Source organism: Vicia villosa, unplaced genomic scaffold (assembly GCF_029867415.1).
Source record: "Vicia villosa cultivar HV-30 ecotype Madison, WI unplaced genomic scaffold, Vvil1.0 ctg.001498F_1_1, whole genome shotgun sequence".
NCBI lineage: Eukaryota > Viridiplantae > Streptophyta > Magnoliopsida > Fabales > Fabaceae > Vicia > Vicia villosa.
In genome coordinates, this window is record NW_026705641.1 from 496,450 (window position 1) to 522,444 (window position 25,995).

At 33.9% G+C, this 25,995-nt stretch overlaps 4 protein-coding genes across 4 annotated transcripts; 3 read left to right on the plus strand and 1 right to left on the minus strand.

Moving 5' to 3' along the window:
* Window positions 1-315: 315 nt before the first annotated feature.
* On the plus strand, window positions 316-4,811 carry LOC131635480 (uncharacterized). The gene is made up of 9 exons (XM_058906097.1): window positions 316-806; window positions 951-1,012; window positions 2,138-2,192; window positions 3,196-3,294; window positions 3,547-3,633; window positions 3,824-3,940; window positions 4,142-4,234; window positions 4,327-4,357; window positions 4,457-4,811. Exons 1-9 carry the CDS (start codon window positions 711-713, stop codon window positions 4,642-4,644), a joined length of 828 nt encoding a protein of 275 aa, XP_058762080.1. The 5' UTR covers window positions 316-710; the 3' UTR covers window positions 4,645-4,811.
* Window positions 4,812-10,114: 5,303 nt separating this feature from the next.
* On the plus strand, window positions 10,115-10,956 carry LOC131635487 (uncharacterized). Its single transcript, XM_058906105.1, has one exon. The coding sequence runs from the start codon at window positions 10,207-10,209 to the stop codon at window positions 10,684-10,686; it is 480 nt and encodes a 159-aa protein (XP_058762088.1). The 5' UTR covers window positions 10,115-10,206; the 3' UTR covers window positions 10,687-10,956.
* A 1,299-nt stretch (window positions 10,957-12,255) lies between these two features.
* Window positions 12,256-15,732, minus strand: LOC131635486 (uncharacterized). The gene is made up of 8 exons (XM_058906104.1): window positions 15,570-15,732; window positions 14,846-15,061; window positions 14,615-14,755; window positions 13,813-13,921; window positions 13,584-13,645; window positions 13,357-13,460; window positions 12,858-12,968; window positions 12,256-12,550 (listed from the first exon to the last, which is right to left on the minus strand). Exons 2-7 carry the CDS (start codon window positions 14,936-14,938, stop codon window positions 12,860-12,862), a joined length of 618 nt encoding a protein of 205 aa, XP_058762087.1. The 5' UTR covers window positions 14,939-15,061; window positions 15,570-15,732; the 3' UTR covers window positions 12,256-12,550; window positions 12,858-12,859.
* Window positions 15,733-17,332: 1,600 nt separating this feature from the next.
* On the plus strand, window positions 17,333-24,508 carry LOC131635485 (probable E3 ubiquitin-protein ligase LUL4). The gene is made up of 3 exons (XM_058906103.1): window positions 17,333-18,021; window positions 23,476-23,992; window positions 24,118-24,508. The coding sequence occupies exons 1-3, from the start codon at window positions 17,510-17,512 to the stop codon at window positions 24,229-24,231; spliced, it is 1,143 nt and encodes a 380-aa protein (XP_058762086.1). The 5' UTR covers window positions 17,333-17,509; the 3' UTR covers window positions 24,232-24,508.
* The last annotated feature ends 1,487 nt before the right edge of the window (window positions 24,509-25,995 follow it).

Sequence of the window (25,995 nt, forward strand, 5' to 3'; positions counted from 1 at the left end):
TCATGTTGACACACAATTGTGTCACTTAACATTGTAACTCCTTGACAACTATAACCAAATCAACTTGTTTTAAGAAGCATTTCTTCTAAAGTTGAAAAATGTAAAAGAACATTTTGGCCACAATCCAAACTATCCTTTCAAGATTTATTAGAATTGTACTTTACTTAGTAAAAATCACCTTAAATAATTTTCATTTGTTACATCCCTTGAATAGTTGATTACAAATGATATTAAAAAATCAATATTTAAAATTTAACCTAAAATATTCACAATTAACTTTAATTATATGTTTTTGTAATACTCACTTAATACCTTAATAGCCAAGTTTGCAATCTCAATCAAATCCAATATCCATTCCAAGCATTGTCGGTTGAATGCACATGTTAGAGTGGAAACAACGCGTAAGGAAATTACAAAACCATCCTTTTCCGATCTGCTTCATCTTCTTCTTCTCCGAAACCCTCTTCCCATCAAAATTTCATCTTTCTGCAACAATTTCAAATCCCTAGAAAACCCAATTCAATTTCATGGCGTAAAACTCAGAAACAAAAACAAAAACACTGCATTTAAGAGAAAAAAAACAATTTTTATAGAAATTCTCAAACCTGGCAAATCTTGGAGGATTGAGGGCTCGTTCTTCGTTGAAGCAACCTTCCCTTGATTTGAACGACGACGACGAGGAGTGTAGACCTTGGCGTCGGAGAATCACCATGGCTTTTTCCTGGGCTTCTGCCTTCAGGATCACTCTTCTTCTTCTCCTTCTTGCTGCTGTTATTGCCGCGTGTTTCACTCTTCCTATTGAAAAGGTTTCCTTTTTCTTATACCCTTTATTGTTTTATGTTCGATTTCGCTTCTGGGTCTTTTCAATTTTTTTGATTGTTTAGATTGTCAGATTTTCATCTAAGCATTGCCCTTAATTGGATTTGCGTTTCTTGGTTTTTGTTATGCAGATGATGAAGGACTTCCTAATATGGGTTGATCGTGATCTTGGGCGATGGGGTCCACTTGTTTTGTAAGTTAGTTTTCATTTTGTAGCTCTACAAATGGTTTTTTTATAGGAATTCTTGGAGTGTTATAGTTGTGAGAGATTGTTTTAATCTGTGTAGGTTTAAATAGTTGTAATTGATGGAGTTATTAGTTGTTAAAGGGAGGTTTTTTTTGCAAAGTAGCTTATTAGCTTAGTAGAAATATGTGTTGCCAGGGCTTTGATATTGTTTCCTGGCTATAGCATAAAGATTGTTATAGTTATAACATCATTTAGGTTTTCTGGTAGTGCATGCCATTTTTTATGTTGTTAAGCTGGTTAGGTGAAGCATGAGTTATTTGTTTTCATGTTATGTCTTGTTTCTATTGATAAGTGTAATGATTCAATCTTCATTTGGGAGCTATTCCTTTCTGCTAAGCCTATTTTGGAATCTGTCTTAGAAGAACTTTATTACCCTTTGGACTTACTAGTGAAAGGCCTGAAATGTGGCTGTATGCTTGAGTTAGAGTTATTGGTTACTATGAATGTTGAGTTGAGTGTTCCTTAGATCTTATCTATGTCAAAATAGCGGCTGTAGTGGTGCTAAAGTGCCATTGTATAGTGGAATTTGTACCCGTGTTATCAAATATGTGCGCCATGGCAGCACTATGGCAGATATACATGCTGGTTTTTGGACTCGCCACAATGGTAAATATTGGTCGATATTGCGGGATTTTCCAATTTCCACTATAACGGTGCCCAAAGCAGTCGGTATGGCGGGATTTTGGCTCTTCGCCATGGACCGCCATGACAACACTGATTTGAATAAGTTTCTAGTGTTCTGCTATTCGCTATTTAGTACAAAATATCTTCAAATAGTGGCTATGAATAGTTGCTATTGTGGTGCTCTGGCTCTCTAGCATAGCGGAATTTGAACAAATTGCTTTTTTCTGTGATCCACAATTTACAACATTGGATGAGATCCCTTTGTCACAGGTGTTGATGCTTGATAGTATTGAACCGTATTTGGTAATCTCTTTTGTAGATTTTCTTCTTTTGCAAAACGTATAGCAGGAGTGTCACATGTTGGTCTTAAATCTTAACTGTAGTGTTGTGGTTTACATGTATCAGTTGGCACCATTCATAACTTGATATTTTTTTGGTGATTTTCAGGGCTGTTGCTTACATTCCTTTGACTGTCCTGGCAGTTCCAGCTTCAGTTCTTACTGTAAGAACTAAGAGCTTTTTGTTACCCTGTCATTTCTTGCAAAAGTTGTTTATTTTTTGCGAAATGATATTCTTCACTCAATTACTAGCAATACATCTGCATGCAACTTTGCTTAGGATTGTTACATAATTGTATCATCTTTATGCATTTTTAAATTCAAAAATTGTATTCATTACGGGTTATCATGATTCATGTGTCATAAACTGGTATCTATAATGAGAAAATTAAACACAACAATTTATTTATAACAATATCTGGACTGTTATCACAAAAAAGACTACGAGTTCTTACAATACTAATTAGGAAACAAGTTATAACACAAACTAAGGAAAGAGATAGTCTATTGTTGCAAGGAAATTCCCATCAAATAATTAGAGTGCTTCTCTCCCTCCCGTAACCACTCAAATAACTGTTTAATAACCTACCTGCTTGCTAATAACATATCAACTGTAATTGGTTCAGACCATTCCATTTGAACCTCTAGGCCGCCTCTCGTAATGTTTACTGATAAGAGGTCTAACATCATGTTGCTGAGATCTCGCACCTGTCCAAGGTGAGGGTGGGAATCATCTACCTGCTCGCTGTCCCTAGTATTGTGAATGGTCACTGGACGACATGAATGAGCACAAAAAACATTCCTAGTATTAACTATAAGTTCTATAAAATCAATCATTTTCTTCAATGGTGAGCTCTGATATCCCTCTTCAGTTTGTAACCCGGGATAAAGGAAGCATGCGTCAATGATGCGAGCAAAATAAGTAATCAGGGAGATAATTTCCCCGTGCCAGGACTTGCAAATTATTCATTTCTTTGTAGATTTTTGTGATTTTCTTCATGATATGACTCTTTGGTTGTGAGTGATTGTTATTTTCAATTCACCCTTTTATTTTAATTCATGCTTTTATTTTCCAACTCTATCACAATACCTCTTGAATAAGAAGAAAGCTTGTAAAAGCCTAGTCTGATCTGTCTCCTTACCTGTTACGATGTACTTCTTTTTCAGCTTGGTGGTGGTTATCTTTTTGGGCTTCCAGTGGGCTTTGTTGCCGATTCTATTGGTGCAACTGTTGGTGCAGGAGCTGCATTTCTTCTCGGTAGAACAGTAAGTTTTCACGTTTTACATTTACGTGTTTATGTCAAAATAATACAAAGTTTTTGGTCCACTACTTGCAGCTGAATAGCTAAATGATTGATTGTTCTTGATTCCAACAGGGTGATCTTTCTTCATTTCATGATTTTCCTATCTTCTTTTCATTTCAATTGGAATTCAGTATGATCCATGTTATTCTATATAATGGTATAGTTATTTGTGTCCTGTGAGTTTACTTATTAAAATCTTTGTCAAATTTTACAGATTGGAAGACCATTTGTTGTTTCAAGGTTAAAGGATTATCCTCAATTTAAATCAGTGGCAATTGCAATACGGAGATCTGGATTTAAGGTTTGTAGGCTTCTAATTGATAGCCTGAAATTATTGAGTCTGTTTTGTGACTTTATTGTCATTGCTTAAGAAGTCTATTACTGCGATATATCTTTGCTTCATTTTGTTTCCTCGTGACTTGGTATAATAATATTCCTACTGGTTATTTTTTATCATCTGATTTTTTTTCTTTCGAATTTTGTCCTTACAGATTGTATTACTGCTTCGGCTTGTTCCGCTGCTACCGTTTAACATGTTAAATTATCTCTTGTCGGTGACTCCTGTTTCACTTGTGGAATACATGCTGGCTTCCTGGTTAGGAATGATGGTATCCTCTTCTCCCTTGAGACAATTATATATCTGGGAGTTATCCTAATGATAAATTTCTATTGTGCTTTATGATTTATAGGTCGTTTAGACCTGATTGAATTTCTTCTAGCAATCGCCCTCTTGCTCGTTGGTCTTGAAACCTTTGAAAACTATCTTGATTACTGCAGTATGTTAATGCTTGATACTGTTTCTATTGCAGCCAATAACACTGGCACTTGTCTATGTCGGAACAACTCTTAAAGATCTTTCGGATGTAACTCATGGTTGGAGCGAATTCTCCAAGACTCGTTGGGTATGAGACACTATCATAAATAACTTATCTTAATGTCTTTGAGGCACTATAGTTTGTCTTATGCTTGTTTTTTCGTTCTCTTGTCAATGCAGGCATTTATCATTATCGGTCTCGTAATATCAGGTAAGTTACATTGTTTTTCTTATTTTTCATTTTGAACGCATATGTTTTAATTAATAAGTTCTATACTCTAAACTGGATTATTTTGGGTTATGTGTGCAGTGGTTCTTATAATATGTGTTACTAAAGTTGCAAAGTCTGCATTGGATAAAGCCTTGGCCGAAAACGAAGATATCGACGGGGTTACATCCTCACCAGAGTTACCAACTGTTGCTGAACAATCATCAGATCATCTTAACCAACCACTCATAATTAAGATAGATTCTAATGAAGACAATCATGAAAAGTAAATCAATTTTTTGTGTAAATTCTTTCTTCCTCTCCTCATAGTTGATTTTTTTTTCTTCTTTCCATTGATGTTCAAGAGATAGCTACACCAGTTCCTCCTATTTATTTGTGATTTGTACAGTTCCAAGATTAGAAATATAGTCTGTGACAGGAGTTTTTAATCCTATCATCAAGATGATGTTATTGACTTTGACAAAAAAGTTCATGCTATTATGAATGGTTACTGATGCGCTCGGTCATTTTATACTTCCCACTTGCTGTGATTACCCATGACTCAGACAGTTAGAATTTGGGCTTCACTATCCAACATAGGTTTTTTTTTTTTTTTTTGAAAACGGGGAATTTTCAGCAACTCAATAATTAAAAGAAAAACGATAATTTTACATGAATTTAGTGGTTCAATAAAAATTCACCAATCTTTCATGTCATTCAACTCATTTGCCCATTGGATGTAGGTGTATCTTGTGTAAAATACAATGGAAATGTGTCTTCTATTTTCTCATTGTGCCAAAAAAAATTGTTAGATTTGTCAGAATTGATAGAGGTAGATATGATTTTCATTTCTGTTTCTATTAACTTTTGAGTAATCAGTTGAAGAACTACAATTGTGTTACTTTTATGAGTAATCAGTAGATTACACTCAATGTAACATGTGTGATGTGTCAGTCTTGAGACTATAATTAATACTAATGCTAGCTTTATTCTAATACACCCTTCCCAATTCCCCTCTCCACACAAATTCATCACACTCAAAGTGACATGTGCTAGTTTTGAGACTATAACTAATGCTAGCCTTATTCTAATACACCCCTCCCCAAAAGGCTTGGTCAGAAATATGCAGGACTTGAAGTTGCTTGGCCAAGAGTTTTTCTTCAATTTCAGTGTTGGATCTAGCAACAACATGTTGCTTTTTGGACCACTAAAAAATAAGATTGTCGCCAAAGTAGATTGTTGCACCAGATGTGCTTCTTCTATTATTAGGATCTGATGTCCAATCAACATCACAAAAGATTTGAATGGTTGGTGGAGATGTAGTTGAGAGAGGAGAAAGATGAAGTCCATGGTCAATTGCGCCCTTGCGAAATCTTAAGATCATTTTCGTAGCAACCCAACGAGACTCAAGAGGATGAGCCATGAATTGACACACCTTGTTCACATAATAGAAAATGTCTGGCGGCATACTGAAGGACCCATACAACAGACATGTGCATATGATGATCAGAAAAGGCACCGAAGCTAGTTTTTGGTCAACTTGTAGGTGGGTTGCATAGGTGTGTGCACAGGAATGAACTCAAGCATATTAGTCTTTAGTAGAAGATCTATGATGTATTTAGATCGAGTTAATAGTATAGAGTTAGGAGACATATGTTTCACTTCAATGCCAAGGAAAGGATGAGCTTGGTAATTATGGTTTGCAAATGAAAGGATGAGCTTCTAGTGATGATAATATCATCCACATAGACAAATAGGTGGATTGTGTTACCTTTAAAGAAGTAAGTGAATAAGTGAATTGTGAAGGGTCACACTTGCTTGCTTTTAAGTTGAGCTGTAGCAAGGAAACTTGAAGCCTTTCAAACCACTATCTAGGTGCTTGTTTGAGGCCATAAAGGGTCTTGTTAAACTTGCATGCCAAAATGGAATTGGAGCTTTCAAAACTCTTGGGTTGTTCCATGTTAACTTATTCATCAAGCAATCCATTTAGGAAAGCATTGTTGACCTCAAGTTGTTGGATGTACCACTTGTAGGTAATGGCAATGGATATGATGATTCTGATAGTTATAGGTTTGACCTTAAGGGAGAAGATCTCATTAAAGTCAAAACCTTGTCTTTAATGGAATCCATGGGCTATAAGACTGCCCTTGTATCTATTGACTGTCTCATTAGGATTCTCTTTTACTCTAAAGACTCATAGCAACAAATGGTTTGTCTTTGAGAGGGCAAAGGAACAAGTGTTCAAGTATTATTATGTATCAAGACATCATACTCTGCCTGCATGGTTGCCTCACATTGTAAGTCACTAAGGGTATTTTTGACTGTTTTACGCTCAAAATTGACAAGGAAAAATCTAGGTTCAAGCCTTGGTTAAGAGAAGTCAACTTTGATTTTAGTTTGCATAGAATGAATGTTAACAGATCTATTTAGAACATAGATACTTTAGGTGGGATAAGCAGAAGGCTAGATGAAGAGGAATATGTGTTAGGAGATTCAAAGGTAGGATTTGACCCAACGGAGTTCAAATCAATGGATTGACCAAAGTTAGTTGGTTGAACGTGACTTGAATTTATGGATTGAACAAAATGATGAGACATGTTAGATGAGGAGACTGACTCATTGGGTGTTTCACTTGAAGAGGTTGTCCTTTGGCAAAGTTGAGCTAAGTCAGGTGAGTCATGACTAGAGGAAACATGTGGTGATTGAGATGACTCAAGTGGAAGAGGATCAATTGGTCTGGTAATTATAGTTGAGAGTGATGAGACATAGAGAGTGATAAGAAGATGTGGGAGAGAGGCCTTTGAAGGAGGAAAGTGTACATGGTAAGTTTGAGGAAATAACTCTTTCAATGACTGAAACTATATGATAAAATTTTAAAGGTAAACCTTCAAGAATTACATCTATGTGATGTGAAGCAGCGATTGGATCTCCGATGGAGACTAAGGAATCAACAATGGTACGAACATTGAGCATATACTCTTGGACAGATGAGTTATCGATCAATAAGGCACAAAGCTCTACACGAAATTGTCTGGCTCTCGACATGTTTGTTTTTTAAAATAGTTGAACAAGCAATCCCAAAGCTGATGCGCATGAGTACAACCAAAAACATAGGAGAGGATTTCATTTGAAAGTGTTAATTAAAGTCAAGAGAGAAGCATCTGATCTTTCTGCAGCCAGCGAGAGTATTCAGAATTCACATTACCAGAATTACAAACTTCATCATTCACAAACTGTAGTGGAATTCGAGTGCAAATTACGAATTCAGTGAGTTTATGCGTATTGATGTATGGTTCGATATGTTGTCATCATAGATGAAATTTCTTCTCATCAAGCTTCTACGTGATTTTGAGTGAGAACTGAATACGACTAGATTCATTAGTGGAATTTGAGAGTGTCGGTGCCAAAACAGTGGATGTACGAGCAAAAGACGGCGGCAATTGCAATGAATGTCGTGCTTTAGTCATGGTCAGGCCTTAGATCGTGATCTAGCCATTTGATACCATGTTAGATTAGAGAATTAATAGAGGTAGTTATGATTAATTTTTATTTCTGTTTCTAACTAATTTTTTATTTATGAAAAAGTTAATTACAACAAACTACAACTACGTTACTTTTATATGAGTAACAATTGACCTGCTATTGCAGATTTTGTATACACTCAAGCTGTTAGGATTGAGTCTTGAGACTATAACTAATGCTAATGTTAACATTACTCTAATACGAATAAAAAACATTTATTTTAAAATAGTTTTCTTTACTAAAATGACATTTATTGTGATAGGAATAGTCTGAAAGTGATTTGTGAATTTGACTTCAACCAAGTTGCATACATGTGGCACTGTTGATTCACATGTTGGTTCTTAATGAATTATTATAGTGTCGTCACCACCCAATCATATTACTAGGTTACATTAAATAACGAACCCACTTGTACGTGCCTAAGTTCCAATTCCAACCCTACGCCATTTTGGGACTTTGTAGTGTCATAAAAATTCCTTTATCTTAATTGTCTAAGTGAAACTACATATTTTCAATGTTAAGTTTTTACTAACACAAATATAAATGCAAAATTTAAAGAAAGGAAAGGTTGGTGGTGTGAGACAAGAGTTACATGTGCAGAAAATATTGTGTAATTGGGCCACTATGCAATTGTCTATAGTGGGGAGTAGGTAACAACAAAAGAGATGGGTTGTCGTTGGATGCCAATAAGATTTGTCCTACTTGATAAACAGTTTTAATTCACTTTTTTTCTCCAGTTAATTAGAATAGTAAATTTCATATCACACACAAGATGCATATCAGAATAAATATCTATGTTGTGGACTTTCCTCTGTTCTATGTGTAGTAATTCATATCAACCATGATCTTATTTCATTTCATACATTATACTATTGAAGGTTAAACTATATATTTTTTTTTGTTTATTATTCGTATTCACATGTGTTCATTTTAGCAAAAATATTGTCGTTAGAGATCGAACAATAAACCAATAATTTACATAGTACTGACGAAGATCGAACTCTAGATCAACCATTTACATATTATTGTTAGAGATAGAAAATTAGACTAATAGTTTCCATATTAGCAACAAAGATCAAACTTTAGACCATATTGTCGAGATCGAATCCTAAACCAACAATTTACTTATTACCGTCAGAAATCGAACCCTAAACCAACCAACCGTTTGCCCTCACTCCATTTGTATATATAAATATTTATCATTTTATTGTAATTTTTACCGTTATATTCTCTAATTTGTTCTAAAGAAACTCATTCTATGCCAATAACATTAAGTCATCATTAACTATGAAGTTTATTCCAAAAAGTTTAGGAGCTCAATGCTTAGCAAAGAAAAGGAAACGCATTTCTTATTGGAGGGGAAAGTTATTTATTTTGAAACTTGAATTGAATAAAAGGTGAGGCAACATCATATGCTTCCTCATCATGAATATGTGAATGAATCCCTTTATATGGGGTGCCAATAGCATCTTTTCCTACCCCAAAGAACAAAGGAAAATCCATTTTCTTAGTAATTTTTTAAGTTTTGTCAGTGTAGATAAACTTTTCCACTGTTTTCTTGTGTTGAAATTTGAGGGTTCATTAGGCCCTACCATTTCCTTAATGGAAGGGAAAAGAATTATTCTATTATAGTGAGGCTTGTGAAGTGCACGTCTCTACATAATTTGTTTTATTTTCTTTTGTGATCACAACAGCAGAAAACACTTACCAACAACTAGAGTGACCCACAAGAAAGAGTTCAAATTATTTAAAAAAATTAGTTTGATAACTTTATTATGTATTTATAATTTGATTAAAAAAATGATATAAGAGCAATTTATTAAAATTTATCAAAAATGACAAATATTTGCCTTTCATGAAATTTTTTGAGTCTAATAATTTAGTGGCTTTCAAAAAAAAAATTAGTGGTTGAAATTTCACATTTTAAAGATGAATAAGTGAAATGTTACAGATTCAAACTCACATTTTAAGATCATATATTGTTACACAACTATCAATTGAGTTGGCTTAACAAAACACGTTAATGTTGCAAATTAAAATTGCACGCATTTATAATACTATAAATTACCATCATACTCATCCTACTAGTATATGTCATAATATATATTATCCAAAAATCCATAATACATACATATACATACGTATGTGATAAGATATGATTGGTGCATAATTATTAAATACTTTAAACTCCTACAATATTTTAATTCTTATTGACATATTGCCAAATAACTCATCTTTATTACAAGGACATGAATGACTTGATGAGACTTATATATAGATAGATATATAAATGAAGCTTCTATATCACAATCTTTTGTGGCAACATTAAGATGACTAAGAAGCATTTGGAGTCTCTCATGGGAAAAATGAGAGGTTTGAGTCTTCTATCTTTTGGTGGTTGCTTTGATAGCTGCTATGATCAGACACAATATGGATTAGGCACAAGGATTTGGAACTTCAGTGATAGGCCAGTGGAATTGCAGATAAGGGTAGGATCAATACTGAAGAAGGTTCATGTTTTGAAGCCAGGGTGTTCTAAGAGAGTGAAGAGTAAAGGGATATATAAGGCTTATATGCCAGGGAGAAGTGGAAGCAATGATGTGGGATTGAAGAGTTTGTTGTATTACTATGATGAGACTTGTCAACCTTATATATGGATTCATGATGTAGGGGGTGATTCTTTGAGGATGGTGAAACAACAGTATGTGAGTCTTGAGGATTTGAGGGAGTGTTGTGAGATTAGGATCTTGAGGGATCAACATAAGGGTTGCATTTCGGTTTGTAAGAGAACTAGACCTGATTTATGCTGAATTTTAATGTAATGTAACTCTAGTCTACATTGTTTGTTATGGGTGGGAAATAACAGTTTCATTTCTTGATTTTGTGTTTTCTTTTGTTGGGTGTGTTGTGAATTGCTGAACATACCTATCCATTGTCATGTTTGATTGTTTTATTGTATGAATTTTCTTAGAGATAAATAAAGGCCACATGTAATTAACGGCTACGATTTACTGACAGTGTAAAACTGCTTTACACTGTAAGTGTATTTCCATTAAATCCTATAAATTATTAACTAATTATATCTTTTGACTAATTGATGAACATGTTTTAAGCTTATGCTGTTTATAGAGATATTAGACTGACATAAATGCAGATCAGGTAAATGGTACCTTTTTCTCAGTGAACTCTCAGACACTTGCTTTGGTTTTAGTTAAATAATCTTGATTTAATCATATCGATATAAGATGATGAATGTGATTACTGATATAGGGTTCTAGTTGTTACTTTTCAATTTCATTGTTCATGTCTTGTTTAACAAAAAAACAATGTCACCTGCTGGACTGTCATAACTGGGACTCCTAAATTGGACAGATTCAAGGCCATCCTAGTAGGGAACTAGAGCTTGACAAGTTATCAAAGTTTACTCATTTACAGATTCAAGGCCATCCTAGTAGGGAACTAGAGCTTGACAAGTTATCAAAGTTTACTCATTTTCATACTTTTCAGACATCCCTACCCGACTAACATTAATTTCTGTAAATTAGTTTTTCCTACTTTTATTTATGAAAACTTGACATCCAATCTAATCTGACGACTAACTAATTCAAGAAAACCAATATCATTAGTGGGGATTAAATTTTTTCTATTTTTATTTTTAAAAACTTGATATCCAACCTAACCAATATCACTAGTGGGGATTAAATTTTGTCTATTTTTATTTTAAAAAACTTGATATCCAACCTAATCTGACGATCGACTAATTCAAGAGAATCAATCTCACTGTTCACTAGCAGGAAATTCATTTAAAGTCAGAGAAAAACCCGCCTTAAGCGCACACTTAGATTTAAAGGCTTTGCCAATAGACCAAAACTTTCACCTACAGGCCAGCTCCCACCACAGCTTGTAACCCATTATTATTAGTTATGTTTTGGAGGGAAAGGTAGTTAAAATCCAAGAGGTCATTAAAATTAACACTACCTCCTCCCATCCTATCCTACCATCCTTTTTGCAAATGAATAAAAAAGTTAGATGAACCCTAAAGTCCGATTCATCTCCTATCTTCGGCCACGTTTTTTCCCAACAATGTAGCAACTGCAGAAAAACTCTACTTCCCCATCAATATCTATGAAAGGGTAATTAAAAAAAGCTAAGATAAAAAAAAATAAAGAAAACTTCAGAGTGATGTAGTTGGGGATGATATTTGGTGGACGCGCATACATCCATTTAAGGGGAGTGTCTCTCTCCAATGAGCTGTGGTTCTGAGAACATCGCTGCTGAGATTGTTCTTCTATTACACTTATTAAACTAAAAATAAATCTATATGAAAAAGTTACAAATAAATCAACCTATATTTCCATGTTTTTAGGAATCCAACAAAATAAGATAAAATTGTAACTGATATAATAAATGAAGTTTCAGACACTGCTTTTACAGACTGTCCTGTGGTTACGTTTGATACAGGGTTAAACTATATGCAAAAAATTTCCCTCAAGCATACATTGGAAATCAATCTTTTTTTACCAAAATACTACCAATATTCAAACATTATGTAGCTCCTCCACCAGACTCCTTTAACAAAAGTTCAGCTACCCCAAGTTTATATGCATAACTTGTATTTTACACAATGCCACATCACTACCTGGATCTGTATGGCAGTGCAATGTCCACATAATGCTACAGAAAGGAAAGTAAATAAATTTATTCAAATAGGAAATTTAAATCTCGAATTGACAAAAGGTTGCAAGGAGGCAGAAGCAGAAAATCCTCCAGCCCAAACACTTGACAGATTGAGTATATAGGGCATGTCTGAAGAAAACTTGCTGTATGAGATACTGCATGACTAAATTTCAAGGCTCAGATTAATGTAACACAAAGTTGTTCGTTTCCTTTTTCATTGTAGTGACTTCTAATCATGTACTTTCCAATTTAGATATACAGAGCTATTAATGAATGGAGTAGTCCTTTAAGTAAATATCACGACCTTTAGGCAGAACCTGGACCCATTGCACCTGCCCGCAATCTCAACATTTCAGTCCTCTTGCTTCTCTCCATCACTTCCACTAGCCATTCTGCACTTTCCCTGATCCCCAGCCTGCAACATTTCAAAGAAAAGTGATAAGAACTGGAATTGTACTATATATAAAGAAATAGGGAAGAACCCCCTAGATTACAGAACAATAACACAGAACTTCAAGGGTCTGTGCCCTCCCCCCAATGCTCAAAAGCCCCAATTCATTCTAATGCCTAACTGCCCATTTCAATCCAACTTATTGTTCATAGGCAAAGTGTCTTATTTCACCTACCACCCATTCATTAGTAGTAACAAACTAGAAGACTAACTAACTCTAATACCCTAAGTAACATACACACATCAGAAAAAAGTCCATTCAGTGAGCAATTTATTATGTACTAGCTTGGCTTGATGGTTATTTTTCCCTTACATTAAGATTTGAAAAGTTTATACAACCTCTCTCACTTACCCATCATAAGCTGACACGGCTTCAAACATGTAAACTCTTTCGTCCAGCTTCTTTAAATCTAGATACCGAGCAAGTTCTTCAGATGATACTGCTTCAGGAAGATCCTGCAATAACAAGAATGTCAAGCATGCTGCCATCACTGTGTTGATACACAGACCAAAGAGGGCAAAAAAAAAGAGGAAACCAAACATTTGTCTTATGGACAGGAAGAGAATAGGTACACTCACTTGCTTGTTTGCCAAAATCAAAAGAGGGGCTCCTTTGAGATCCTCATGTCGAAGCACCTTTTCTGGTAAGCAAATCAGTTATTCACTTATCATGGTGCTGTTTGGTTGAGTAATAGTACTAGATATGTTGAAAGTTTCAACATACCTAGTACTATTGCAACTGCAAGCCAACTCCTTAAAGAAGTACACATTTAGTAATTTACAAATACTAAAATCAAGTTTCACTAACCGAGTGCAGACTTTGAATCTTCAAATCGTGAGGGACAAGACGCATCTACAACAAATACTACTGCGTGTGCCTCTTCATAATATTTCTCCCAGATTGAGCGAAGACCAAGCTGATAAGTGGGGAAATTAAATTAACATCTTATCATATGAAAATGGACATAATGATAGCAAGATCAATATAAAGACGGTCAAGTATGAGATTTGCATCAAATAATACATTCTATTCCTGCTAGGCTTACAGTTAAAAATGAAGTACTGAATCAATTGTCCATGCATATTAATTATTAGACTAATTCTTTAATTACAAAACCTCCTTCAGCATTGCCAATTGAAACAATAAAACTCAAGTTTCAGTTATAAAAAGGGTAAAATTGATAGTCCAAATTACATTAGTTTAATTAGCAGTTCATATAAGTAACCATAAATAAAGTAACCGTTCTCATATGTTGAATATAAAATAATATAATAGAAAACAGACACTAAACCAGGTAGTTTAGTGCCATTAAAAACACAGTTAGTTTAGTGGAGTAGCTTTCCCAAGGAATGTTTTGAGAAGAAAAACTTTTTCTTGTTCTTTAAACAATTGCATATTATAAAGAAGCGTGAAAAATTAAACCTCAAGAACTATGCAGATGTTAAACATATCAGCTATCAAAGTTCTAGACCGAAACGATTTTGACAAGCAGCTCACAAAGCTAGAGTCGGTGAACAAAATAATTTCGCAAATCAAATTAACAATCCGTCCTAATATCATAATTACAGAATTCACAAACATGAGTATTGCCTATTTATTTCTGAGATACCTGTCCTCCCAGGTCCCAGAACACAAGTTTTCTATTCGCCACTTCAATACGACCAATATTCAATCCCACAGTTGGAACAATTCGATCCGGAGGAAGACCTTCTACATTCGTGTACACCGACTTCATCTTCTCAAGCAAAGTCTACAAAAAATGATTCATTATACAGCAATTCAAAGCCACACAACAAAGCTCAGTAGTTTCTCAAAAAATACGCGATTAAATAAGTTTTACCGTTTTGCCAGCCTTGTCTATCCCTAAAATGAGTACATGAAGTTCTAACTTGCTGAACATGTACTGCCAAAGTCCATAAAATAATGAAAACATCCTTTATCCTGTTTATGTTAGCTAAACCTTCAAGGATAGAGGAACATGAAGCTCATGCCATATTACTTAAAAGCTCAAGCACTATTCATGGATTCACAATTTCATCGGTATAATACTGAATTCCTGTACAGAAAAACCGAATAAAATGGGTAAAATTTCTCAAATAAGACTGCCTCTAATTCGAAACACACTAATTTCAATTTAATAGTTGCATCAGAAATTTCCAATGTTCAATGCGGCAATGTACAAATCTGATCGAAAAACATTATCACAAGTCACAACAAAAGGAGTTTATTTTTCTATCATTTTCAAATTATCATATCAATCAAGTAATTTCTGAATCGCTAGAAGCATCGATCAATGCTCCGCTAGATCTTAAGGTCACTTCATTCAAACATTAACAAGCCTAACTATAATACATGCATGATACAGATACTGAAAAACGAATCGCGAATTTTCATATACTTGAGAGATAGAGGTTGAAAACAGTAAAAGTGATGAAAGAACCGAATCGGAAAGTGGTACCGTCGGAAACAGTGGCAATTCGATAGAATCAATTCAGTTGCAACAGATCAGGGAAGTATGAAAGAAAAGAAAATACTGCAGAAGAGAGAGGCGGAATTAGGTTTACCGGTGTCTACGGTGGGAACGGACGGCGATAGATGGTGGTTGAAGAAAGACACGGTACGGTGGAATCGGATCGAAGTTGTGCGATTTAGTTTCTCAGTCTATATTTTTTGCAACCCGTAATGTAAGAAAAATAAGCATAAACATTTTCGTGGTTTAAAAATACTTTTCTTAAAATTTTTAATCACATAATAACTTTTACTTCTAATATTTCTATAAGTATTGATGGTTGAATTGGGTTTTGAGTACTGTAAAAGTTTTTTAAAAATTAATTTTGAATATGATTTAAATCTAGGCATGGCAACGGGGCGGGTCGGGACGGTTTTTACCTCCCCAAACCCAAACCCAAATCTCCAATGAATCTCCGTTACCCGCCCCAAACCCAAACGGGGATGGGGAATTAAAACCCAAACCCGTCCTTAACGGGTTCGGGTATCCCCGCCCCGCCACCATGTATTTCATAAAATCAATTTTTTTAATAAAAATATTTACTTTTTCAAAAATCAAATTACATTTTAAATAACAAAATAAAACATAATCTCAAAAAATTTCATAAATATATTTCAAATATTTAAAATAATAAATACAAATCAAATTATTAAATATAAATAATAATGTACATATTGAAATAAACGGGGCGGGTTCGGGGTGGGTACTAGTGTCCCCATTACCCGACCCATCCCCATATTTTCTAATCGGGGAAAACCCAAACCCAGTCAAAATGGGTTTTTCCCGTCAACTTCGAGACGGGTTCGGGTGGGTACCCGTGAGTCTGGGTTTTATTGCCATGTCTTATTAAATTGTGAAAATGAAATTAATTTTATTAGATTTTCAATGTTACAAATAATTAAAAAAATAAATACATATCTATATCTATGTATCAAACAGAGCAAATAGTTAACTATTGTGTAGTATTTTAGTTTCATATATATATATATATATATATATATATATATATATATATATATATATATATATATATATATATATATATATATATATATATATAATTTAAATAATTGTATTTACTACTAAAATTATTTATAAATATTAGAATAAAAAGTATTTATATCATGAATATATTTAAGTCAGGTTAGGTTTTTTTAAATAAAATAAAAAGGGTTGGAATTTTTATAGACCTATTTAGCTTAATATCAATAATTTTTATTATATTAATATTTTTCACTTTAAATTAATATAACTTAATTTTTTTTCAATAGTTTATGCTTATTAATCTATAGTAATTTTTATATATTTAAATATATTATAATAAACTATAATTAAAATATGATAATAAATTACTCATTCCTAAAATTCTCTCTCCATATTAAATAAGTGTACAAATAAAATAAAATTTAATACATTTGAGAATTCAATATTCTTTATAAAAATAACTAAAGAAATTGACAATTTTGTTTTTTTGTAGAAAGAAGAAGAATAAGAAATCTTCTCCACTACTAGTATTTTAGTTGTATATATAATTTTGAAACAAAATTAACCTTTTAAAACTAAATATCAACTTTATTATGGATTGGTGGAGTAGTTTAGTTGACACTTATTAGCTGAGTTAAGGAAGTTGTTAGTCGAGAATTCAAATTTCGACAATAATATTTATTTGTAAATAAATCATTCATATAACTTTTTATAAAAAAAAAAAGTCAAATACGATTTGAAGGATAAATATAATTTAAAAAGTAATAAATAAATAAATTGAGATTTGTTTGAATAGTTGGACAACTATTAGACCCAAAAGACAGAGCAGTAGTGATAGCCTGCTGTGTAAGGAAACTAAATAAAGGCAAAATACGACAAGGTACAATACATACGCGCTTTTACCATAGAAGCAAAGAAAAACCCAAGACAAAAAAAGACTAGGGCACTCCACCACCGCGATTCCTCACCCACCACCGCATCTTGTTATTTTTTCAACACCATCACACTCATATGGGTATTTCCTGGAGCAGTAGTAGAAGAAGAAACAATTTCATTCACAACCCACCTCAACAACCACCCTCACTTCCACCACCACCACCACCACCGCCTCATTATTACTACTCAACCGAATCACATCCACCACCACCACCACCTCACCAGCAAGGTTACTATTACCCCTCAACCACCACCGGCTATGCCACTCCCCACCCTCCTCCTCCTTCTCTTCAACCTCATACCCATTCATTTTACTTCTCTAACCCTAATTCAACTATCAACTACGCCAATCCTCGTGTTATGTTCCATCCTTCTTACTATGTAAATCAACAACATGCCTGGGGTCCACCTCCTCCTCTTCCTTTACCTTCTTCTTCCACACCGCCCCCTTACGTTGATCATCAAACTGCGAAGAAGATTAGGAATCATGTTAATGTTCATAAGGATACTTTGCGACTTGAAGTTGATGAGCATAACCCTGATCACCATCTCGTTTCTTTCGTTTTCGACGCTGTTTATGATGGCAGGTAAGTGAATTCACTTGCAAATTTGGACTTTACTTGTTTCTATTAATTCTAACTGATTCGAAACTTGCTTAGGAATTTGTTTGAGTAATCTGCAAAGGAATGCTAGCTTAGTATTTTAGGGATTTCTGTCTTGATCTTAAATTCAGAAGGACTTTGATATATAAAGATAATTACTATACAAAAACAACCAAGCCTTATTCAACTAGCAGAGCTTAGCTACATGGATCAAACTGCGTCATAGTTCTCTATCATATGTCATATCTTTATGCATACCATTGTCTCATACAACTTCACTGGTCTATATCACAATAATTAGTACAAAATCTCTATTTTCTTTACACTATTTACTCCTTTCTTGTGTATATATTTTATATACATCCAAGCATTATGCAAAGCAGACAAGAAGCCTCTGCAAATATACATGTATAACTGTATTTATCTCTAGTCACCTCAAAATTGATAAGAGGAGACAGTTTTGATGCCAATAACCCTAAGACGCCCCTTTCCAGTGTTAAAGTATAGAAGTTCAAGTTGAAATATTTTTCACAGTGGGGATTGTAAGCAGGGAAACACGTGATCTAGGATTGGGTGGAAATTAGTTATTTTGGAGAACATAATGTGATTAATGAGATTGTGTGTTATAATATTGCTTTCATCTATGTAATTCAAAGGTGTCTGGTTAAACAATACTGCCATTGGTGGAGTTTTTTAGAGTACACTTAATACCTGAGATCTCTAGAGCAATTCACAAAATAGAAGATGTTACTATTCACAAGATTAGAATTTTTTATCTCCATACTTTGTCTTCTCTTTTCTAACACTAATACAAATATTGATATACTTCTCTTATACTTTTGGATGAATTGATGTAGTTCAAGATCACATTTAAGTTCTTGACTCTCCCATCAGAACCTTTCCTCTTCTTGACTCTCCCACCAGAACCTTTACTCTTCGGCTTCTGTAAATGTAATATTCTCCATTGGTCTTATAATTAGAATAGAATAGTAGTTGTTGTGCTGATATGTAAAATCAGAAGGTAGCATGGTTACTTGAGAACTTATGTAGTTATATATAGAGAAAAATATTGTGATAAATTATTATAACTACCAGGACTCCTTTTATAGAAAAAAATAGAATCAACCAACTTCTTAATTTTAGAAGAGATATAAGGAAAATAAAATAAACATAAATTTAGAATAATAAGAAAAGGAAATAATATATTATATTTTAACACCCTCCTCAAGTTAGTACCTAGATATCAATCATGTACAACTAGCTTATCAAATATTCCAATGTTGTCCTTGTCAAACTCTTGGTTAAAATATCAGTTGTCTGTTGACTCGAGGGAACACAGTTGAAGCAGAGAATGCCATAATCTATCTTCTCTTCAATGAAATGGCTATGGATTTCAATATGCTTTGTCCGGGCATACTAAACATGGTTGTGAGCTATGCTTATATCGACTTAACTGTCACAATATAACTTCAATGAAAGTTCTACCACTATTTTGAGTTTCTTCAAAACTCTAAGAATCCACGTACCTTCACAAATTCCTTGAGCTGTTCCTCTAAACTTAACTTCCACACTACTACAAGCAACCAATCATTGTTTTTTGCTTCTCCATGTTACTAGGTCCCTCACACATATGTGCAATAGCATGAAGTTGACTTTCTATCTCACACATATGTGCAATAGCATGAAGCTGACTTTCTATCTGTAATATATTTTACTCAATACGCATCAGTTAATATTGCCACGTTTTTACCATTGTCGTCTTGAAGAATAGCCCTTTTCTAGAAGTTTTTAAGTATTTCAAGATTTTGTATACAGCTTGAAGATGTTCTTCATATGGAGCATGTATAAATTGACTAACACTAACTTGGAAAGCAATGTCAGGACAAGTATGAGCTAGACATCAGTTTTCTAATTAACCTTTGATATCTTCCGGTGTTAGTCAGCTTTGGTGTCTCCTTTCTCCCAAAGTTTAGTATTTGGGTCCATAGGAGTGTCAGCAGGCTTACAATCACTCATACCTGTCTCTTGTAGGAGATCAAGAAAATATTTTCTCAGAGAAACAACAATTTCTTCGATTTTCCTACTTCCATGCCAAGAAAATAATTGAGTGAACCCAAGTCTTTGATTTCAAATTCTTTTGTTAAGTTTTTATTTAATCTTTCCATTTCTGCCACATTATCACTTGAAAGAACAATATCATTAATGTGGACAATTAGAACAATTATCATCCTATTTTGACTTCACTTTGTAAATAATGTTTGATTTGCTTGTCCTTGGGTATATCTTTGTTTTTTCACTACTAACTAAAAATTTCATACCAAGCTCTTGGTGGCTAAACTAATTATAATAAGGATTAGAGTGAAAAGTGATATATGTTTATAAGCATAACTTAATTCAACTAATTATAATAATATTATATTTGTTTAGAAAAAAGAGTTGGGAACAATCCATATGATGTATTAGAATAAAAGATTTATTCACCCAACTAATAAAACTAAGAGTTGTATTAGATTTATTTGGAAGAAGTTTCTTCCTAAATAATTGAGTTTTGTGTAATCATCCTACCGCTGACTTAAAAAGTGAAATGTGGATTTCGATCTATTGGAAAATCTTCCAATGAGAGTTTCCGAATCAACGTTGAGGGTCATTTGGTTCGAGTAAAATAGTGGGAACATATTTAATTGAAGACCTAATTGAATATATTTTTTAATTATACTTATATCTTCACAATTTTTGAAATGTAGATGTCAACAAACACTTCAAACAACATTTTGCAATCAACCCTTGACAAGAAAAAATTGTCTGAGATAAATTTTCTAAATTGACATTGAAACTTGAGGATTGTTCTCAAACATAAGAAAAAGTTGCATGTCTTAGGCGCATCCGTTTTTGAAGAGGAGCCTCCAAGTTCTGCTGTTAAGGCCGAAAGAGATATTTATAAGAAGCTTGTTGATGACATATTGAAAATTGTCTGCATCTTGCTTGCTACCATGAACTCTGAATTACAAAAGTAAGATGAGAACATGGCAACGTTCGATATGATTAAACACTTAAAGACTCTTTATATAAAGTAGGCTAAGCATGAGAGGTTTGAAGTTTGCAAGTCCTTTTTCAAGACAAGGTAGCTAAGGAAGCCTCATGTAGGTCCCCATGTATTCAAGATGATTGAGTATGTGGAGAACCTTGACATACCTAATCATCTTGAGTACATGGGGACCTACAGGGGCTTCCTCAGCTAGCTTGTCTTGAAAAGTGTTTTGCAAATTTCAAGCCTCATGTCTAGCCTACTCTTGATAGAGCATCTTTAGGTGTTTGATCATATCAAACGTTGCCGTGTTCTCATCTTGCTTTTGCAATTCAAAGTTCATGGTAATCAACTTGAGGCAGATAGTTTCTAAGACATGCAACTTTTTTTCATGTTTGAGGGCAGTCTTCCATTTTCAGTGTCAATCTAAAAAAGTTGTCTCAACAATTTTTCCTTGTCAAGGATTGATCGCAAAATGTTGTTTGAAGCGTTTGTTGACATGACAATGTACATTTCAAAATTTGGAAATTGTGAAGATATAAGTATATTATTAAAAAAAACATATTCAATTAGGTCTTTAATTAAATACACTTACACTATTTAATCAAGCCAAATGACCCTTAACATTTGATATGGAAAATCTCGTTGGAGATTTTTGAGTGGATCGAAATTTATATTTCATTTTGTTTTAAGTCAGTGGTAGGCCTTTTGTTTTAAGTCAGTGGTAGGCTGATTACACAAAATTTTGTTATTATGGTAGGAACTTCTTCCAATTATATCTAATACAAGTGTTGAGTTTTATCTGTGGGATGAATAACTCCTTATTCTAATCCATCATATGGATTGTTCCTAACTCTTCCTTATAAACATATAACCTTATTCTAAGCTCTTCTTCTACCAATAGGATATTCCAGATTCCTCTAACTTACTCCTAAGGTTTTGTTTGCGAGTTTGGAGGGGAAAGCTTCCGAAAATGGAAATTTAAAAAATATAAGAAAATATTTAACATTTTTTGAAAAAATAATTTTATTTAGAATGATAAAAGAGTCATTATCATTACTATATTTTTAATTTTCAAAATACTATACCAACCTAAAAGATATTTAGAAAATTTATGTAAGCCCTCTAAAACCCCCATTCAATACAATTTTTGAGTTCTCCCATATTAAGGGGTTTTTTGTGTTATGAATAAAATCAAACCCTCCTATCCAAAATCTTTTTATTATTTTCACTCAATCTTTCCTATTTTCCAAAGCCCTCCCCTCCCTTCCCCTCCAAACTCGCAAACAAAGCTTAAGGGACCGAAGTGCTATTTATAGATTGAATTTGAAATTTTCACCGATGAATTAGGCTTTATGTCTACCTCACTATTTTAGTGAAAGTGAGCTAAGAATTAAATTCTAACCGAGTTTGAAACTTCCTAAGTAGGAGTTTCATGATACGTAGTAATAGTCCAAATATATGTTGGAAGAATCTTTAACTTGAATGAGGTTGCTATGGTTTCAATATATGATTGCATAAGCAAGAACTCCAATTGTTATTCTAGATTGATTAAACTCATAAAATTTGAATCATATTGGGAATTTGGAGACTCACAAGTCACAAAATAACAAACTCATAGACAGTTGTATCTAATAGACACTTTTCTTTGCATCAAAAAGCTTCTCTTTTTCCATCACTTGCATTATAAACATGGTTTTAACTTTCTATTTCTTGTGAGAGGCTTTTTCTTTGAAAATCACAAAAAGCATGTTTGATGGACTCTGAGGTAACTGGTTGGCGTTTATCTTCACTAATCTGATTTGGATAGAAGCATGTTCCTTGATAGAACATTATGACTAAAGTTGATCCATGTAGTCGACCCTACTTAGTGGAATAAAGTTTGGTGGTTGTTTTTGTAATATGCTTTTTGTGAACTTAGTAGAAATTTTCTGCTTGGTAGGCTATTATGTCTTAGAGAAAAAATCTTCTCATGTTAGAGTTATTGGTTGAAGGAATTTGAAACATGTAAAGTACATATTTTAGCTGTACGCTAGTCTGGGAAAATATTTTCTTTACATTGTTGATGTCTAAATTTAGCATATTGGATAATTAATTAGGTATGCATCATTTATGTAATGTAAAGAACTTGTCGCAGACTGTTTGTGCTCTCAAATCAGCTTTCCCTGTATTCTGGCTATAAGCAGACTATGAGCAGTTTCATGTTACTTGTAAGCTTACATTCAAGTACTAATAAAAGAACAGAATGAAAACATACTTTATGGGTTGACGTTGCGATTAGTTTGATTGACTAGTTATGAAATGATTGTGTACTAAAATGAGACCCTTCAAAGATGGAGTAAATGTAATTGTATAACGGAATGTGGAATGTTTTTGCTTTTCTTAACTTTTTTACTCGTATTTGAAATTTGCAGCATTACTGTCTCCTACTTTGCGAAGGAAGAAGATAAATGTAGGTTTGTTCCACTCTTTCCTGATGCATTTGTGCCAGTCAAAGTCCCCTTTGGGAAAGGAGTTGGCCAGAAATTTGCCCAGCCTTCAGGAACAGGGATTGACCTAGGCTTCTTTGAGTTGGATGATCTTTCAAAGCCTTCACCTGGAGAAGACGTCTTTCCTCTTGTAATATGCGCTGAAACATGTTTGGAAACTCCCTCGGAAAACGAAACACCTAAAAATTCCGATGATTCCACGCTAAATGCATCACCTCACATGCAAATAACTCAAGCTGTCTTGGAGAAATGTAATGATGCTTTCCAGATAAAAGTAGTTAAACAGATTCTGTGGATTGATGGTGTTCGTTATGAGTTGAGAGAGCTATATGGAATAGGAAACTCAGAAGCTGCAGGATTTGATGACAATGATCCTGGGAAGGAGTGTGTAATATGCATGACTGAACCAAAGGATACAGCTGTCTTACCTTGTCGACATATGGTAAGGTTTCATCTCCTTGCATTACATATAGTTGATATGTGATGATCATGTCTCAGTATTTTATTTTACGTTGTATTCATTATCTATTGTGATTTTTCTCACATTACATCTGTTGTACTTTAAAGTGTATGTGCAGTGATTGTGCGAAAGCTCTACGGCTTCAATCCAATAAATGCCCTATATGCCGTCAACCCATTGAGGAACTTATCGAGATCAAGGTGAAGAGTGGCGATCCATGAGTGGTTTTTCTTCTATATCTGTGCTAAGTTGAATTGCATGACATTCCCTAGAAATTCCTCACTTGTTTGTAAGAAAACTTCCCCCTTTTTACATTTCTGCAGTAAGGTGATATATGGCAAATTTCCTAAATTTTTTTTTGTAAATCGTAGTCAATAAGTTGTCTATAGTTTCGGCGTGTATATGTTTGAGGGAAAATTTGGTCATGTACGCTTTGCGATGATTGAATGTTACTCCTGTGTCATCCATCTATAATGTATAGGTCATAATCTTTCTGTATTTTTCTTAGCGATGTTTGTGAGATCATTTCCTTATTGTTCTTGTTTAGCAAACAAGGGAGAAATATAATGACACCTGGTTTGGTCCATAAAGATTTTATGTTTGTAAACTATTGCAGATTCAATCATCTAGTATCATTCATGTCTTAAACTATACATATGTAAGGACAATAACAAGGGCAAGGTACCAATACACTTTGGTATCTTCTACAACCTTTTGCAAATAAAGCAGTTAATTAACCAAGTGCACAAATCTTAGAAAATTCCTGAATATACAGATCAAAGAAAAAAGAGGTACATATATATTCATGTCTTTGAATATTTATAGGCAACCTTTAGCATTTTGCTTCTTTACTATGTTTGGAACAATGGAGTAATAATTAAAGCATGTGAAGGATTGGAAATTAATAGTACAAGATTCATGAATTCTCTTTTGTGGTAAAAGCTTCCCTACACCTACACACTATTATTAATTTCCATATTTATATACTATATGCTAAAATCTAGTGCCATAAAGAACAGGCCATGTGCTAGATGTAACTGCAACTGTACTCTTCTAGATGAGGCTCAATAAATGCACTCCCTTCTCCTTTTCTCAGTATGTGCAAAAAATTTATTCTTGTTCATCAATCACTGTCTAAATTAAGGCAATATGTTGTACTCTTGTGAAACCATCAGTGGAAATAGAAATGGCTTTGCATGGTTACCCAAGTAATTCCTCAATAGCACCTTTGGGACAAAGTCTGTAAAATCATACACCCAAATATAGAATGGCCTATTCACCTCAATAAGAATTACCCTTTGCTACTTCACATGTAAAATCCATGCTATGTCATAGGTGTGACAATCATGTATGTAGCAAAGTTTAGGCAGGTGATTATGAGGCCAATATCCATAAAAAAAAAATCATGTTCCACAACCGTTGCACCCTCATTGCGAAGCTCGAGCTAGGAGAAGCGTGAACCATTTGTGTGGTGCAAGCGCAAAACTCTGGCTGCAGCCCCACCAGGGTGACCCATTTGCATTGTGCAAGTGCGAAACTCTGGTTGCAGCCTCACCGCGTGACAACAAGAAGGCTTGACATAGGAAAATGTGTAAGAATAGGGAGGAGAAATAACTTGTTGCACAAGGTAAATCATTAGATTTGGTAGAACAAAAATCTAACCATGACAATATAATTCATCATGGACCACTTAAAAATGATGGTCCATATCAAACTTTCCCCAAAGTGTATTGTTTTTTATATAACCCCCCAAAGTGTATTGTTATTATTATATTTCATTTCATTTGTGGTTTAGTGGAATTTGAGGGCATACCTATTCTTTAGTATGAAATCAACCATTTCCATTCAAAAGGTATTGCATTATTTGTACAAATTAGGCTATGAGCACAATGACAAGTAAACATATAATAGACATTCTTGGTTCACTTTCTTCTACCAAATTTTCAATTATTTTAGCCTTATACTTCAAAGTACCAACGTCTTGA

Excerpts from the sequence above, each read along its gene's own strand:
- LOC131635480 (XM_058906097.1), top strand. The coding sequence starts at position 711 with ATGGCTTTTTCCTGGGCTTCTGCCTTCAGGATCACTCTTCTTCTTCTC. Across the intron at positions 807-950 it reads TCACTCTTCCTATTGAAAAG|ATGATGAAGGACTTCCTAAT; the intron begins GTTTCCTTTTTC and ends TTTGTTATGCAG. Across the intron at positions 3,295-3,546 it reads CATTTCTTCTCGGTAGAACA|ATTGGAAGACCATTTGTTGT; the intron begins GTAAGTTTTCAC and ends CAAATTTTACAG.
- LOC131635487 (XM_058906105.1), top strand. The coding sequence starts at position 10,207 with ATGACTAAGAAGCATTTGGAGTCTCTCATGGGAAAAATGAGAGGTTTG.
- LOC131635486 (XM_058906104.1), bottom strand. The coding sequence starts at position 14,938 with ATGTTTTCATTATTTTATGGACTTTGGCAGTACATGTTCAGCAAGTTA. Across the intron at positions 13,922-14,614 it reads TCTGGGACCTGGGAGGACAG|CTTGGTCTTCGCTCAATCTG; the intron begins GTATCTCAGAAA and ends CCCACTTATCAG. Across the intron at positions 13,461-13,583 it reads TGATTTTGGCAAACAAGCAA|GATCTTCCTGAAGCAGTATC; the intron begins GTGAGTGTACCT and ends TTGTTATTGCAG.
- LOC131635485 (XM_058906103.1), top strand. The coding sequence starts at position 17,510 with ATGGGTATTTCCTGGAGCAGTAGTAGAAGAAGAAACAATTTCATTCAC. Across the intron at positions 18,022-23,475 it reads GACGCTGTTTATGATGGCAG|CATTACTGTCTCCTACTTTG; the intron begins GTAAGTGAATTC and ends TGAAATTTGCAG. Across the intron at positions 23,993-24,117 it reads TCTTACCTTGTCGACATATG|TGTATGTGCAGTGATTGTGC; the intron begins GTAAGGTTTCAT and ends TGTACTTTAAAG.